The sequence below is a fragment of the Lepidochelys olivacea genome (genome assembly GCF_965140295.1).
Source record: "Lepidochelys olivacea isolate rLepOli2 genome assembly, chromosome: 5".
Classification (NCBI taxonomy): Eukaryota; Metazoa; Chordata; order Testudines; family Cheloniidae; genus Lepidochelys; species Lepidochelys olivacea.
The window spans coordinates 42,864,677-42,881,103 of record NC_140415.1 but is presented as its reverse complement, the minus strand read 5'-3'; the positions used below and the strand labels follow the sequence as shown (position 1 = coordinate 42,881,103).

Sequence of the window (16,427 nt, the reverse complement as noted above, 5' to 3'; positions counted from 1 at the left end):
TTGCTGACCATACAATCCTGTTATCCTTATACCAGCAAGTTGGTAGCCAGATCAATAGATAATCATTCCTGAACTGTGTTTAACCTCCCCAATATGGGTGTCTTTGATATGCGTGTTGGTGCATCAAAAGTAATTCAGGGGCCTTAGACTGTTCTTGCCAGATGTCCTCACTAGAATCTATTCTCACTGCCCTCACCAGCTGAGTGCATCCACAACCAACATTTGGCTTTCAAAGGTTTATGGTAAACCATGAATATATATTTGGACAGCTTGTGATTCCACCTCCACAAGTGTCCTTCTGGGTTGTGCTTTGTAAGAAACCACTCCACAGCACTGTACTGCAGGAATTCCATACTTTGTAAATATGGATAATAGGCCTTGAAGGCTTCCACAATAGCCTGACACTTCAGTTCCGTAGCCAAAATACTTGGTTTTCCTCTCATTTAATTTGCAACGTCCAAAAGTCTCAAACTAATCAATTTGTTCAAGTGCAAATCTGACAGCAATCTTTAAGGCATCACAGGTTCGTGAGTGAGTATTATAATACAACTGCAGTTGTGATCACTAAAGGAAACTGAATTAACAGCCCTTGTTTCAAAAGAAGGGGGCTGGTGGAAAGATGCCCTCCGAGATTGGTCCAGTCGCTGGCTGTGGAACTTTCTACCCTACTTTGGTCTGTCAAAACCCGAATTTTATTAGTTTTCTGGACTTGCTGCAGAAGTCACCTTTTTTCTACCACAGGCTTTTTGCACTATTAAATGTGTTGGTTATTTTAACATCTGGGTGAGTATTACTAGTCAGATGATCTTGAAATCAACCATAGGTATTTTGAGTTTTTAATTACTATTTTGTATATTTTAATTATCGTATAAGCATGAAGGGCCATGGATAATCAGTTAGCTGAAGGGAGATGTAATTCAAGTTTCAGCAGAAATACTTTAACTAAAATCCTCTCTAACTTCTGATAAAAGTTAGTAACAGGTTTATTTCTCTGTATAACATCCACATCACAAGAAAGGGAACAAAACAGATTAAAATCAAACTGAAGGTATGATTTCATGCAACCATTTTTCTTTTAAGAGTGGGATGACAGAACTCCAGTGAGCTACAGCTCTTTCTTGCTGGAATTAAATTCCTAAAGCATTTCTGTCATCACCCAATTAGTAGTAATAGTAATAGCAAATAAAATAATACCACCTTGCACTTATGGCTACCAATAAGTGCAAATCATATATTCAAACACTTATTAAAAACCTTACCTCTTGACTTAATATAATTTTTATCCTTACCTCTTGCTTTGCCATCTCATGGCCTTGTTTGGGAGGACACTGGGGCTGGGTATAGGGAGGCTGATGTGCAACTTTCAGCATCAGATAATCAATTAATTGCTCTCTAGAGGGATGTCTTGCCACAGATGCTTGGGGAGGTGGATGATGGCCTTGACTATAGTTTGTCTGAGGCCTGGGAGGCTGGCACATCTGCCCATTTGTCATAGGTATCTGAATAAAACATGAATCGTCTTTAAATCATAACATTTTATAACAATCCTCAATTTTTATTCAATTATTTCAACATTTCTCATGCTTGATGGTCATTGCATTTTTATGAGCATTACTAAATCTCAGTTTTAAACTTATAAAGACAAGCATGAAAAGCTAAGCTAACTTTGAACTCTTATCGGCTAGAACAGAGTAGGCAGCTGCCTGTTCCTTTTTAAACACTTGTTTCACTGTAATTCATCTCAACCAGTGTTTTTTGGTGATACTTCTAACGTATCACATTTGGTTTACATTGTTAAATTATACAGTATTTTATTTTTATTCATATAATTTGTCTATCAATTCTAGTTCTGAACTATTCATAGACAAGTGTAATAATATTACAGAGGTGTGAATGCTATGTCAAAATGTCTGTTTAGTAAACTCTAATTATGCTACTATTGGGTGTGTTTTCCCCTACCACTTAACATGGAAAACGCCTTCCACTAAAGACCTTACAACTAAAGACCTTATAGAATCTTAATTTTAGAACTACAGTGAGAATCTTTCCAGTATATGTTGCTCTCTGGTTTGACTTTATCTGTTGATTTGATTTGGCAGACACTATGGTGGTTAGTGCCACAGGAATATCTATACGTATTTAATTAATTAACTAAAGTGGCGGCTCTGCACAACAAAATTTTTTACTGAAGGCCTCTTAAGTGATTAATTTGTACTGGAGCACAATATCCATGAACAAGAACACCTCCTCGCCCCCCCCCCCCCAACACCTACTAAATTTACTCCATACCCTAATACCCTGATATCTCCTGTCACTCATTCTGTAAAACCCCCACTCCAAAACTACCATCATCTTCCATTTATTTGTCTACTGATCACCACTGCTATGCTGAATTAATCTGCCAAAATATACCATACTAGTATGTCCAAATACTAATAAAGTTTTACTCTCTCTAAATCATAAATAACTGAAATAAGTAGGTAAGAAAATTCCAGCTTCTATTCATGCTGTGTCAATTGTCTTCTGTATCTCAGACCCTGTTCTGAGTAAGCGAGGTTCCACCTTGTAAAGCAGGGGTGGGCAAACTTTTTGGCCTGAGGGCCACATCGGGTTTCCAAAATTGTATGGAGGGCCGGTTAGGGGAGGCTGTGTCTCCCCAAACAGCCAGGTGTGGCCCGGCCCCCGCCTCCTATCCAACGCCCCCCCCCCCCCATCACCCGCTTCTCGCCCCCTGACAGCTCCCCCGGGACTCCTGCCCCATCCAACCCCCCCGTCCCCTGACAGCCCCCCTGGGACTCCTACCCCATTCAGCACCGCCTGCTCTCTGTCCCCTGACCACCCCCAAACCTCCCACCCCTGACTGCCCCCCGCCGCCCCATCCAACCCCGCTGTTCCCCGCCCCCTGCCCTCTATTCAACCTTGCCTGCCCCCTGCCTCCTAACTGCGCTGCCTGGAGCACCAGGTCAGGCTGCGGCTTTGCAACTGTGCTGCCCGGCTGCCCAGAGTGTTGAGCCGGCAGCATGGTGTGCTGAAGCTGCGCGGGCGGGGCCAGGGGAGAGCCTACTGGGCCAGAAGCTCAGGGGCCAGGCAGGAGGGTCCCGCAGGCCGAATGTGGCCTGTGGGCTGTAGTTTGCCCACCTCTGTTGTAAAGTGATTCTGAAAAATGGCAATGTGGGGTTTAATATGTATGGTTTCATTTATTTACATATCAGATTTGTTTGGTTTACAAGTAAAAAAAGAAGATGTTTTTTCTAACTGCTATTTACAAAAAATAAAACATAGTTGAGAAAAAAGTTAAGATTCTTTCCTTCTTCTGCAATCATACCAATAAAAAAAGTTCATACAAGCCAATATCTCTCCAGTTACAACTGAGCAACCTCACTGCCTTCAATGGGTTTGCACAAATGTAGTTGACTGGAAGTTAATAAACTATTGATGATATACAAGGAAGTATAGGTTCCAGCTCACTTCCTTTTAGCTGTATTGGCTCCTGAAGTCTTAACAGGAGTAGAAAGTTATTTTTGTCCATGTTAAGTAGATGCATCTCTGAACACACCAGGAACGGGTGTACTGCATAAGGTGGTGCTAGTGTTATCATGAAGGAAGTGGGAGTTGTCTGTAATATTTTATGACTATGTCTCCTTGTTTGTTATTGTGATGTTTACTGTATGTATTACAAGGGGTTAATTCAAACAGGGTTAGTTACAATAAGTAAAAAAGGATGTGTTAACACCTGACACAATGCAAAAAAAGTCCCTTTGAGGGCTCTGTCTGATCCCCTGGTGAGCTGCCAAAACCGGTTTAACCAGATTCGAGAGATACAGGAGAAACAAAGGACATAACTGGACCTAAAAAAGCAATACCTTACTTGAAGAGTGCAGGAAAAGAGGGAGTAAAATGAGGTTTTGAGCTCAGGTGAACTGAGACTCCAGAGTCTGAGGTGTCTGTTATAAGATAGGCCTACCTAACACCATAAGTGAGACAGGTATGCAAGCAGACCTTGATTGTGTTACAAACTTTTTGTTTGTTTGTTTTGTTCCTACTTTAAGATTAAACAATACTTTGTTTTGAAAAGGCTGTTTGGGTTGCTTTGTTATCCACTTTGGAAAGGAAGTCTTGCTGGTGCCAATCTTAGTTGGCCTGCAGAAAAATCACAATTGGCACACACAAAGTGCTGTAGCTGGAGACCCGGTCTAAAAGTGAAAGACTCACAGGATTCCACCCCAAGACAGGTTAAGGTAGAGGCCTAACACCGGAAGGGTGCACTAATCAGACTCCTGGGAGGTACAGAATGAAGGTGCAGCTAGACCTGTAACTGTGACGGTTACATAAGCATTTTTCAAATAAAACGACATCTTAAGGCAGTAAACAGTTTCTCAGACTGTAACTAAAAAGAGATAACCTTGTAATTGACATCTGGGAAAAAAATCAAGTATTCAATTATTTTGTAACTTCTAACTACTTGATGTAATATTTTTGTCTGTATAATTTAGGATAAGTAGAAGGTTTAACTGGTTTTTTTTTTGTTTTGTTTTTTACAACGGTATGTTTTGTGATTTATCTATCTTATTAACCAAATTCCATACTACACAGAATGAACCCTTGTTTGTTGATCAAGGGTTTGTTGGAAGTCACCGCAGTTCTAGGATAAGATGTTCTCCCCTGTTCTGGCCCCTTTATACTGCATAAAAGGGCTGGAGTAGAATAAAGGGGCCACACAAGTCCCATATCTAGTTGGAGGAGGATTTCCCCCATAAAGATGCCCACAAATGCTTTGGCTTAGGGAGTGGTGCTGGAGGCAAGGCTGTAGGGGCATGTCAGAGTCACAGCCACACTGAGGTGATTCTGGGCAGTGCTACGACTCATACGACAGCCCAGGAAGCTGTTATAACTTTGGCTCTCCGGGGCTCTTTACGATGTAGTGGAAATGTCTCAAGCTCCCAGAGTAATCCAGAAACGGAAGGGTGCAAAGATGGCTTAAAGCTCCCTTAGGGTATATGTCTATACTATCCACCAGATTGGTGGCAGCGATCGATCCAGTGGGGGTTGATTTATTGCATCTAATCTAGACGTGATAAATCGACCCCCGAACGCTCTCCCGTCAACTCTTCTACTCCATTGGCGCAAGCGGAGTCGACGGGGGAGCAGCAGCAGTCGACTCACCGCAGGGAAGACACCGCGGGTGAGTAGATCTAAGTACATCAACTTCAGCTACATTATTCACGTAGCTGAAGTTGCGTAACTTAGATCGATCCTCTCCCCAGTGTAGACCAGGCCTAAGTACTTCATCCCCAGCTGCAAATTCTGTACTGTGCCTCAGAGAGGAATACAGAATTTCACTCTCTGGTGTCTGCAGTTTATTAACCCAATTTTACCATGATATAAAAATAAATGCTGACATGTTTTTAAAAAAGTTTATTCTGCTTTGTTTACTGTTCTGAAATTGTCTGCCACATGCAGAATTCTGCATGCAACATGCAGACCCTCTGTTATTGGGAAACCTATTATTAAAAACCTTCCCTATTAACTTTCCCTGACCAGAAGAAAATAAAACAAACAACAAATCACTCAGTTGTCCCAATGAGATGATTTCTTATTTCAAGAATGATCTTTTAATGCCATATGATTTATCATTTCACCACAAATACATGGATGAAAATCAAATAACGTTTTAGATTTAAAAACAAATTACCAATTTTAAGTGCTAACTACTCCATCATGTTTCAGATATACATTTTTGCAAAGGATAACTTATCCAAATATGATATCATATTACTCAGTACCTGTGCAGCTATTTTCTTCATGCTGTCTGGAGGAACATCTTTGAGATTAAGTGTGCTAGATGAGTAGTTCTGCTGTCCTGAAATGAATACATCCTCTTGGCATGGCTCTCCTGAGGTGGATGTCTGGGGATGCTTTAAACAGCACAGAAATAAGTAAGCAAATATTTCTTCAAATCATCAAAATGACTCAATATTTCTTAAAATATTAGAAAAAATTGCTCAATTTTTACATTTATTTTTGCTTGTAAGGATGCTAATCATATCATCTGAGTTTGCATGCAGAACTTAATCCTATTAATCAAGTCTGAGAGATCCATAAAATTTAACCCCAACTTTCAAAAAAAAAAAAAATTACAACTGTTCAAGTTCTTAAAGCCACATAACACAGATGGTTCACAAGAAAGGTGAACAAATGTCCATGGCTGCTATGCATGGACTTACAGAATTAAAACAAATCTCTCGTTGACTTAATTCTGGTAGATTTAAACACCAGATCTTCATTCAGGTTGTTCAGTCTTGAAACTACCTTCATCTTTCTTTCCAACCTACATATCAACTTAATTTGCTTGATTGCCTCCAGACATCTTTAAATAAGGTTTACTTTACCAAATATTGAAAATAAATGGGTAAACCCCAACTCGGGTCTCTTCAGACCTGGATCAAATTCAGAATAAAAGGATCATCATCTACAGATCTGGTTACAGAGGAGGACAAAACAGAAAATAATCTTAGATCGCATGCGGAAGCCAATTAGAAAAACAATTTGTTTTGTAAGTTGTAATGCCTTGTAAAGAAGGTAGAGCATATGAACGCAAGGCAATTTAAATGTTTGGGTTCAGTGCCCAGGAATTCATAACACAAGTTTAAACTATTTTTATAATTATGACTGTGCTTTCCACGTATAAAAGGACAAAACTAATTATTGATTTAAAGACATTTCATGTTTCCTTTTTCCCCTCTATATATTGCAATAGCCTACTGTAGGTACTCACACGAACAATGTGCACACCAGAACCTCTTCTGTCTGCAACACTCAAGGCAACACTACTCTGGCTGCCATGCAGATCCCTAGAGCTGCCATAGTGAAAGCTGCTAACTGCAGCATAATTGGAATTAAAGGACCTAGACAGCATGCTCTGAATAAAGAGGGGACAGATTTAACATAGAGATTAGTGCAGCATGCATAAACCACAGGACATGTTATACACAGACTTATACAGACATATATTCCATATCATGCAAAAATAAATACCATGCAATTATATTAGCTGTGGCATCGTGAAGTACAAAAAACCTCAGTGACACTCTATTTACATTTATTTACGATAAATCAACATGCAACCTAACATAGTACACATACAAAATTACATGTTCATAAGGCCATTCAGATGTATATGTGCTCAGGAAAACAATATAGATGTTTAACTCATCTAAATTGTCATACCTTAATTATTTCCAACATATCCAATAGGTATGTTGGTGGAAAGGAAAAACTGACAGCCAAGATGCACTTGTGCTGAAATTATTTCATTCTCAGCAGAGCCATTATTTTGTCTCAACAGTTTTCAAGATTATTTGTCCAACAATGAAAATTTTTTCAGCCACAGACATTTTGTTTGTTTTTTCTACCAACACAAAAGTAACACGAAATAAATAACATGCACTCAGACAAATTTACTGAGCAGAGATTTACCTAGCAGGGAATGTAAGTTCAAGAAAACTTGGAGGCTTTTTTTTTTTTTTTTAAAGCTACAGTACCTTGCAACATTGACCTCTGTAGTACTGGCAATGGTTTAAAAAAAAAGCAGCAAGAGCATTACCGCCTTGCCCCCACGAAGTTTTGTCTTGCCAAAACAAATGAAAGAACAGGAATATCCAAAATAAAGAAGGGGAAAGTCCCAAAATTAACCAAACTGACAAATGAACTAGACACCTATTTAAACACTGACACTGAATCCTTTGCGTGACAATATTTGTGTACAAAAAATTACATTCATAATGTTAAGGATACGCCACAAAACATCAAAAGCCAGGAAGTGCATTTTTGTTTGTTTCTATGAAATTCCTGTGTGATTGTTTTCAGTTAAAAAAGGTCTCACAAAAAGTTCCAAACTTATAATTGGACTATAAAATACTATAACCACTGTGGGTTATAACCACTTTTTTTGTTTGTTTGTTTTTAAATGCACATACAATACTGATTTTTGGAATGCATACTAGTCACCAGAGACTACACTACTAGGAGCATTCCCACTACATTACACTTGTGGGATGCTCCATCCAACGCCACTGACCACTGGGAACCTACTAAATCAGCAATGCCCATTGGGACTACATGGTGGTTCTTACAGCACCAACTGTTTGGAACCCAGGACATAAGAGGCTGTACAGTCCCCAGCTGTCTCACTTTGTTTTGCTAAGCCTGGGAATACAATGCCAAAGGAAAGGGGAAGATGGGTGAGCAGCGTGAGATGGGTGAGAATCTGCTAAGGCAACTTTAAGAAAACCACAGTTACCTTTCTTCAAATAACCTCTATCATTTAAGGTGGTCTCAACATATTCCCATTTGTGGGACTCTAGCAAAGCATTCCAACCCCCAGGAAAGAGTCCTAATTAAACAAGGATTGCAGTATTACCCTTCCAAAGTGGGCATGAGATCTAAATGACAAATAAAATAAAAAATAGTGCTGTGTAAACATGTGGGCAAAAGTCCAGGTGGCAGCCTTGAAGATTTCTATCACGGAAACATTACAGATGCAGGCCACTGATGTTGTCTGAGCTAATGAAAAAAGCATTAAGACTTTGAGGTACTGACCCCATAGTTAAAACATACACGTGCCAAAAAATGATCTAATTGACATCATTCTGCTCCCATTCTGACTAACAAATCATAGTAAATGCTAACAAAAGATTAAGAACACCTTGAACAGTTGAATTAAGCAAAGAAGGTATTTACACATTATTTCTTTGGGGAAAGCAGAGGAATGAGTTAAAAAGAGGAGGTTTTTCAACTGATTTTTATGGTCACCAGGAAGCTAAAGGAAATCTGCCAATGTAGCCATGAGCACCCTCTGAATAGAAACCTATGATCCACTCCTGTGCTCATGGATCCATGGCAACATTTTGTTCTCTCTCTACAAGAGCATCAGGTCTCCTGGTGGAGATACGCCAGACCCTCCAAAACTATGTTTCTTCTTCCTCTTCACCATCTCCTCCACTGAACACAGTGTACTGTCTCACAATTCAAATAGATTTGTTTCAGTTAAATACTTAAAATGGGAACTTGCAACAAGATAAATACAGAAACACTACTCTGACATGATGTAAAGTACATTTAAGTAATCCATATCCTTAAAGACAATTTGGTGAAAAAGATTAAAGGCTTTTAAAACAGAATAAAGCTCAATCTGTGCAAGAAGCTAAAAAAAAACAAAACAAAACAAAAAAAACGAAACACACCCAGGGCATGGATGAGCAAATATTTCTTGGCAGCTTATATATAAACACTTTGTGACCACTAGAGAGCAGCTTTACATTATAAGGAAAAAGGAATGGCTTCTATGGGTAAAGTAACTGATTTTTTGTGATGTGTTGTCCAAATGTTCCACTTCTGGTTCACATGTAACACCAGAATCTTTCTGAGTAGCAGTGTCTGTTGCGGCCTGTGTGCCTTCCCAGCACTCCTTAGCCAAGGGCATAAAGGATTTGGCAGCTGCATCAAATCTCCAGCTCCTTTATTTACGCCAAATATAATTTAGCAAGGATTCCCCAATAGCAGGAAAGGAGGGCAGGTCATGGAAAACATGTACCTAACACATCTTGAAAAACCAGAATTACTGTAGAAACGTCTTTCTTCAAGTGATTGTCCACATGTATTCCACTCCAGATTACTCAAGTGATAACTTGCATGGAGACAGCAAGCACTACTAGAGTTTACTGGAAAAAAGACTGCATGACAAAGCAGGCTTCAGACAGGGAGATCTACACTAGGGAATAGTGCTGGGCGAAGGTGTGAACTGAACTCCAGGTAGCTGCTCAGCAAATCTCTAAGACTGGGACACCTTGCAGGAAAACTGCAGAGGTTGCCTGAGTTCTGGCGGAATGGGTCCAAATGAGTCACCACATAGTTTGTCTTAATACGATCTGAGACCCATTTTGAAAGTATTTGGCTGAAGATAGGTTGACCCTTCATTCTGTCAGCAAATGCTAGGAACAATCTGGACACAACGAAGCCTTTTAAGAGCCCTCCTAGACAGTAGGAAGAGACATGACAATGTTGAAGGTGCGGCTCAACGTTTAGTTGGCAGCTGGTATCAAGTGGAGTACCCAGGGGTCGGTCCTGGGGCCAGTTTTGTTCAACATCTTCATTAATGATCTGGATGATGGGATGGATTGCACCCTCAGCAAGTTCGCATAGGACACTAAGCTGGAGGGAGAGGTAGATATGCTGGAGGATAGGGATAGGGTCCAGAGTGACCTAGACAAATTGGAGGATTGGGCCAAAAGAAATCTGATGAGGTTCTACACGGACAAGGGCAGAGTCCTGCACTTAAGACGGAAGAATCCCATGGACCGCTACAGGCTGGGGACCAATTGGCTAAGCAGCAGTTCCACAGAAAAGGACCTGGGGATTTCAGTGGATGAGAAGCTGGACATGAGTCAGCAGCGTGCCCTTGTTGCCAAGAAGGCTAACAGCACAGTGGGCTGCATTAGTGGGAGCACTGCCAGCAGACCGAGGGAAATGATTCTTCCCCTCTATTCAGCAATAGTGAGGCCGCATCTGGAGTACTGAGTCCAGTTTTGGGCCCCCCACTACAGAAAGGATGTGGACAAACTGGAGATAGTCCAGCAGAGGGCAACAAACATGATTAGGGGGCTGGAGCACGTGACTTATCAGGAGAAGCCGAGGGAACTGGGCTTATTTAGTCTGCAGAAGAGAAGAGTGAGGAGGGATTTGATAGCTGCTTTCAACTACCTGAAGGGGGGTTCCCAAAGAGGATGGAGCTTGGCTGTTCTCAGTGGTGGCAGATGACAGAACAAAGAGCAATGGTCTCAAGTTGCAGTAGGGGAGGTCTATGTTGGATATTAGGAAACACTATTTCAACTGGAGAGTGGTGAAGCACTGGAATGGGTTACCTAAGGAGATGGTGGAATCTCCTTCCTCCGTGGTTTTTAAGGCCTGGCTTGACAAAGCCCTGGCTGGGATGATTTAGTTCGGGTTGGTCCTGCTTTGAGCAGGCGGTTGGACTAGATGACCACCTGAGGTGTCTTCCAACCCTAACCTTCCATGATTCAGCTCTCCCTGGGTGGTGTGAGATTTGGGAAAGAAGACAAGTAAATGGATCATTTGGTTAAGATGAAAATCAAACCACTTTGGGTAAAAACTTTAGATGAGATTTTTAAAAAGTTACTTTGTCTTTGTGGAATACTGTATAAGGTGGACCCACCATACGGGCCTGAATCTCTTCAGGCTGAGGTTATGGCCATAGGAAGGAGGTCTTCATAGAAAAGTGGTATAAGGAACAGGTTGCCGTAGGCTCTAAAAGAGGTTCCATCAAAGCTGTGAAGACAACGCACAGGTCCCAAGAGGGCGGCATCTTTCTAACTGGTGGGAAACTATGGAGGATACCTTTGACAAGACACTATCGGATAACAGAAGGTGTGGCCTTCCATCAAAGGATCATGGGCAGAGATGGCTGCCAAATGTACTTGACAGAACAGATGGAAGGGTCCAAATGCTTTTAGATGAGGAAACAGTCCAGGATGGCAGTCACTGGTGCTTCCAAAGAAGTGAAATTATTCTCCAGCACCCAGATAGATAATCTCTTCTATTCAACAGCATAGGTCAGTCTGGTGGAATCTTTTCTGCTGCAAATCAGGATGTTTTGAAATGCTATACAGCAGCCATCAGCCATGCTGTGAGATGGAGAGGTGCTAAGTTCAGGTGAAGGACTTTTCTACCTGGTTGTGTATTATCTCAGGGTGTGTTTCAGGGAGCATGATCAGGAGCCATGACAACAGGTTTATGAGGTCTGAGAACCAAAAGTGCCTGGGCCATGCTGGGGCTATCCTTATTACCAGAGCCCCAGCTTATCTGATCTTCCCAGGGAATCTCTGTATCAGAGGAATTGGGGAATAGGCATACATTAGTGCCGGTGACCACACAATCAGAAATGCATCTGAAGGGGAGCTGGGACTGGCTCCTCCCCTGGAACAGAATCTGAGGCACTTCTTTTACTGGTCAGATGGCAAACCGGCCCAAAACTGGAAGCCCACAGGTGCAAAAAGAGGTCTCACAGCATGGAGTCCTTGCGTGATCATTCATGGCTGAGTACTGACGACTGAGTTGGTCTGCGAAGCTGTTTTGTAGACCAGAATGATGTAATGCTACTGATGTGACATGGTGACTGATACATAGTGACTGATACACCATTCTCAAAGGTGGTTTGGTTCCTGGCACAACCGTGATAGTGAAAGCATTCCTGTGGTCGATACAGTACGTTGCTGTGGTGTTGTCAATGAGCATCTGTACTGTGGCATCTCAAAGAAATGGGAAGAAGGCTATGCATGTCAGCTGAATGGCTCTCAGTTCCAGGATGTTTATGTGAAGCCTGGCCTCTTGGGTGGAATGGAAGCCTTGGATCTGAAGCGGCCCCGATGAGCTCTCCATCCTACTGAAGATTCATGTCACTAGTTATGCCGGGAAGAGATGGAGAAGGGCACCGTGCTGCACACATGTAGAGGGTCCTTCCACCAATCGATCAAGGAGAGGACTTCCTGGAGAAATGTGAATAGCATGTCTCAGTGGTATCTGCCTGGTTGATACACTAATCTCAAGAACCCTTGTATGGAACATAGGTGAAATCTGGCAAACTGTACTGCACAGATGCGTGAAACCCTGGGACCAATGAGTTTCAGATTGTCAGGTGAGACTGAAGCTATCTGACCTGAGAATTAGAATGATAAGAAATCTGTCTTGTGGGCAGGCAGGCCTTCACCAGTGAGGAGTTCAACACTGCTCCTTATGAAGTCTACAGTCTGACTTGACTCTGAGGGCCAACGTGGCAAAAAGAGCCAGGACTGCTCAGATGGAGTTAAACTGAGGTGACTGACCTCAGATCAGTCAGTCATTGAGGTAAGCATAGATCTGAATTCCTTCTCTTCTCAGATGTGCAACCATGACTACCAGACATTTGATGAAGACCCTGTGCCACATGGAGGGCAAAGGGAAGCACTCTGTACTGGTAGTGAGACTTTTCCCCCAAGAAACCGGAGATATTTCTTGTGGGGCAGGAGTGTTGCAATATGAAAGTGTGTGTCTTGTAAGACGAGCGTTGTGAACCAGTCTTGAGAATCCAGTAGTGATTATGGATGCTAGGGTCACCATCCTGAACTTGTTGAGTTGTTTGTGTTCCAGGATAGGGTACCATCCCCCTTTCTTCTCTGGGACCAGGAAATATATATATATATATATATATAAAAACAACCAACCACCACCCTGCCTTGGAATTCCAAGGGCAGTACACCTGCTATGAGGGAGTCCATTTCCCTCCTGAGCAATATCTTGTGAGAAGGGTCCCAGATGGAAGGGACTAGAATGGGATGGAATATCCCTTCTCCACATTCCCCAGGATCCACTGATCCAGACCATATGATTCCATGTCTCCTGAAACAAACTTAAACAATTCCCAAAGGTGAGAAAATTTGTCTCTGCAAGACGCTTAACCCCACCATCAAACCTACTATTATGAGGTTGATGGAAGGTGTGTAATGGAGGAGGAACAGGCTTTTAATTAATAGTAGCTAAATACACCTAGAATGGCTACAGTTTAGTTTAGTCAAGTCAAATTTTGGGATTATATCTCCTCATCTGGAACCTCTTCCTCCAAGGCTTGGAAGATCTCTGCTGACTGTAAATAATATGAGGATGGTTGCCTCTGCATCTGACAGAGTTGAGACTTGTACAGTTTCTTTCTGGGAACCAGAGCATACATGCCCAGGGAGCACAAAGTCGCTCTTGAATCCTTCAGTGTGTGAAGAACCCCATCAGTTGCAGATTCCTCAAAGGGACTACAACCAGGAGGCCCTGTGCATTATTACTGCTGTAGCAATACCACAGGCCACCATATGAGAAGTGGCAAGAGAGACCTGTAATGTGATCCATGCAACCAGCTGTCCTTCCTGCACTAGGGATTTTTATCTGTTGCAAATTGAGATATGTGATCCCAAGTCAGGAAGTCTCATTTAGCGAGGAGTGCTTGGTAAGTGGCAGTGAACTTTGTAGGTGATTGAACAATATGACTTCTGACCAAAGAGGTAAGCTTTTTTTTTTTTTTAAGGGGGCTTTTTCCTGGGAGTCGCTTTAGGTTCATCCTGTTTCTTGGACCTCTCTTGGACCTCTGGTGTTGAATAGTTATAGAAATATTCAAAACTTTTGATGGGGACCTGATAGGGCAGGTCTGCTTTCTTTTAGATGTAGGTGTTTCTGAGGCAGGAGTCTGCCAAAGTCTTCTGGCTGGTTCCAAGTGCCATCATTTAATAGCACTGCCAATTTAGCAGGGGCCAATAAGTGCAGGCTGTCAAGAAGTTTGTGTGATTACTCTTGCAGTATATTGACCAGAATTTCCAGGGTGTTCACCATTCTCCTGAGGAGTTACTGGAAAATCTATTGATTGTCAGATTGAATTAGAACTGAGGTCGGCTTTCGTCTGGCAAAGAGGAGGAGATTTTTGGCTTCTGTTTCCTGTAAGTCCTCCTACTCCCTCTCTGCATTAGGAGGCAGCTGACTGGGGTGGCTTTCTTGCGGTCCCAAAAGAGAGGGTGACCTTGCCTTCATCTCCTGAGGGGCTGTTGGAATCCTGAGAGTAGAGTGCCCAAAAGGACCACAAATGCATGGGATTCTGGAAAGGGGGATAAGGCAAGGTTAAGTATCATGCAGGGTACAGCTCAAAGACATCTCCATAGTCTCTCTTGTGGGAGTGGTCTCTGATTGTCCTTTCACACAGGCTAGGGTCATATCGTTCTGGGGTGTGTTGCCTATCACCTAATCCTCTGAGGCCAAGGAGGAGAAGGAATACATCCCCTCCACAGGTGGAGCATCTCTCTCATGTGCTTGAGAGGGACGAGGCAGCTCCTGTCGTTGCAGTGCAAGGTTCGCAACCTGTGACGATAGTTTCTTAGTAGAAGACAGCAATAGAGACTCAGGCTGATCTGAAACTGCCAAGTCTCCCAGTACTGGTGAAGCATGTAGGTACCATGAAGAAGAGGGGGGAAGGCTGGCTGGTATTGTCAAATGTGGACTCGAAGCAATCAGTGCTGAGATTTTCAGTACCAAAGGCAGCATCTAGGTCAGAACACTTTCTGGTGCCAGGCGGTCCGAAGAGCACTCCTGCACTGCTGACTTCAGTGCTGAGTGTTTTGATCCAATCACAGGACTATCAATGACTCCTGGAGAGTTTGCTCAGACTGGTCAGTGGTCGCTCAGTGGCGAGGCATCAGCAGAACCTGATCTGGGTCTTGAATTGCCTCCTAGGCTGTATTGGCTCAGGACGAGAGAGAGAGTACAATGCAAACAGTGCTCCTTATGTCTTCTCTCTTCAGAGGACCTGGGTGAGGTTTTGGCCAACTCCAGGATAGAGGAATGGGATTGCTTTATAACCTTAGATACGGCACATCGGGGTGCATGTAGGACACAGATGTGGCTGCAATGCACAATGCTACACACACAAAAAATTCCAGTCTTGTGTGGATGGGATGCATGCACTCCAGACGTGGAATACACTTGAAGAGACTTTCTTCCACTTACAAAAAAAGTAACGTAGTGTAGTGAACAATCGAACAATTTTTATTGAATTTTCAAGTCTCTATATTAAGATCTATTTTCAAAAAGGTCTTAGCTATCATTTTTCCTCTCATTGCATAGTTTCAGGTTGCTCAATTATGATAGGAGCATATCCCTTACGTGATTTAAATTGGCTTACAATATTCATTGCTATGTTGAAGTTAGTCATTAATCTTATTTGCTAGACTTCAGGCTTTCATTTGATCCCTTATGAAAACTGCTGCTTGAAATGATTTCCCCTTTACATCACCAGGCGAAAATGTCCAAGAGTGTCACAAAACAAGAATTAGCTTCTCTGGTTTTGATTTATAGGCAGCCTTTGATGTTTTAGAATTTTAAAAGATTGTTCTTGTATAAGTTTAGAAACTATGGAACTTATAACTTTACAAAAATAATTTATGAAAACTTTTACTAAAAATCCCTAAATAGAAATAATAAGTATGTTATATAAACCCCTGAAAGTCAGGTAATGCAAAGCAAAGGTGAACAGTGATCTTAACCATACTACTATGTAAAAGTACAGGCACCAATGTATGAATTAAAGATGGAGATATTATTCTTAAATTTGTTTTTCCTGATTTTTTTTTTGTTCATTTGGTAACCGTTACAATGCTTAAACACAGCAGATTCTTTTAATCTGTTAATTTCCTCTGTTGTGAAATGTTTGTTAAAGAATATGTATTTGTGATCTTCTAAATTAACAATACAGTTTCTTTCCCCAGCATACATCCCAGAGGTCTAGAATACAGTATGGAATAACTTCCTACAGAATTAAAAGCCCATTTTGAGTTATAAACAGAAGC

General features: G+C 41.8%; 1 protein-coding gene across 7 annotated transcripts in view; it reads right to left on the bottom strand.

Moving 5' to 3' along the window:
* ERBIN (erbb2 interacting protein) overlaps positions 1-16,427 on the bottom strand; it is a 235,152-nt gene that overhangs the window by 12,953 nt on the left and 205,772 nt on the right. For 6 of the 7 annotated variants that reach the window (XM_084629519.1, XM_084629518.1, XM_084629521.1 and 3 more), the window contains 3 exons: positions 6,776-6,919; positions 5,784-5,915; positions 1,290-1,499 (listed from right to left, as the gene is read on the bottom strand). In XM_084629519.1, coding sequence (XP_084485645.1) covers positions 1,290-1,499; positions 5,784-5,915; positions 6,776-6,919 — 486 coding nt within the window. The remainder of the gene's footprint in view (positions 1-1,289; positions 1,500-5,783; positions 5,916-6,775; positions 6,920-16,427) is intronic. The other variant, XM_084629524.1, reaches the window with a different exon arrangement.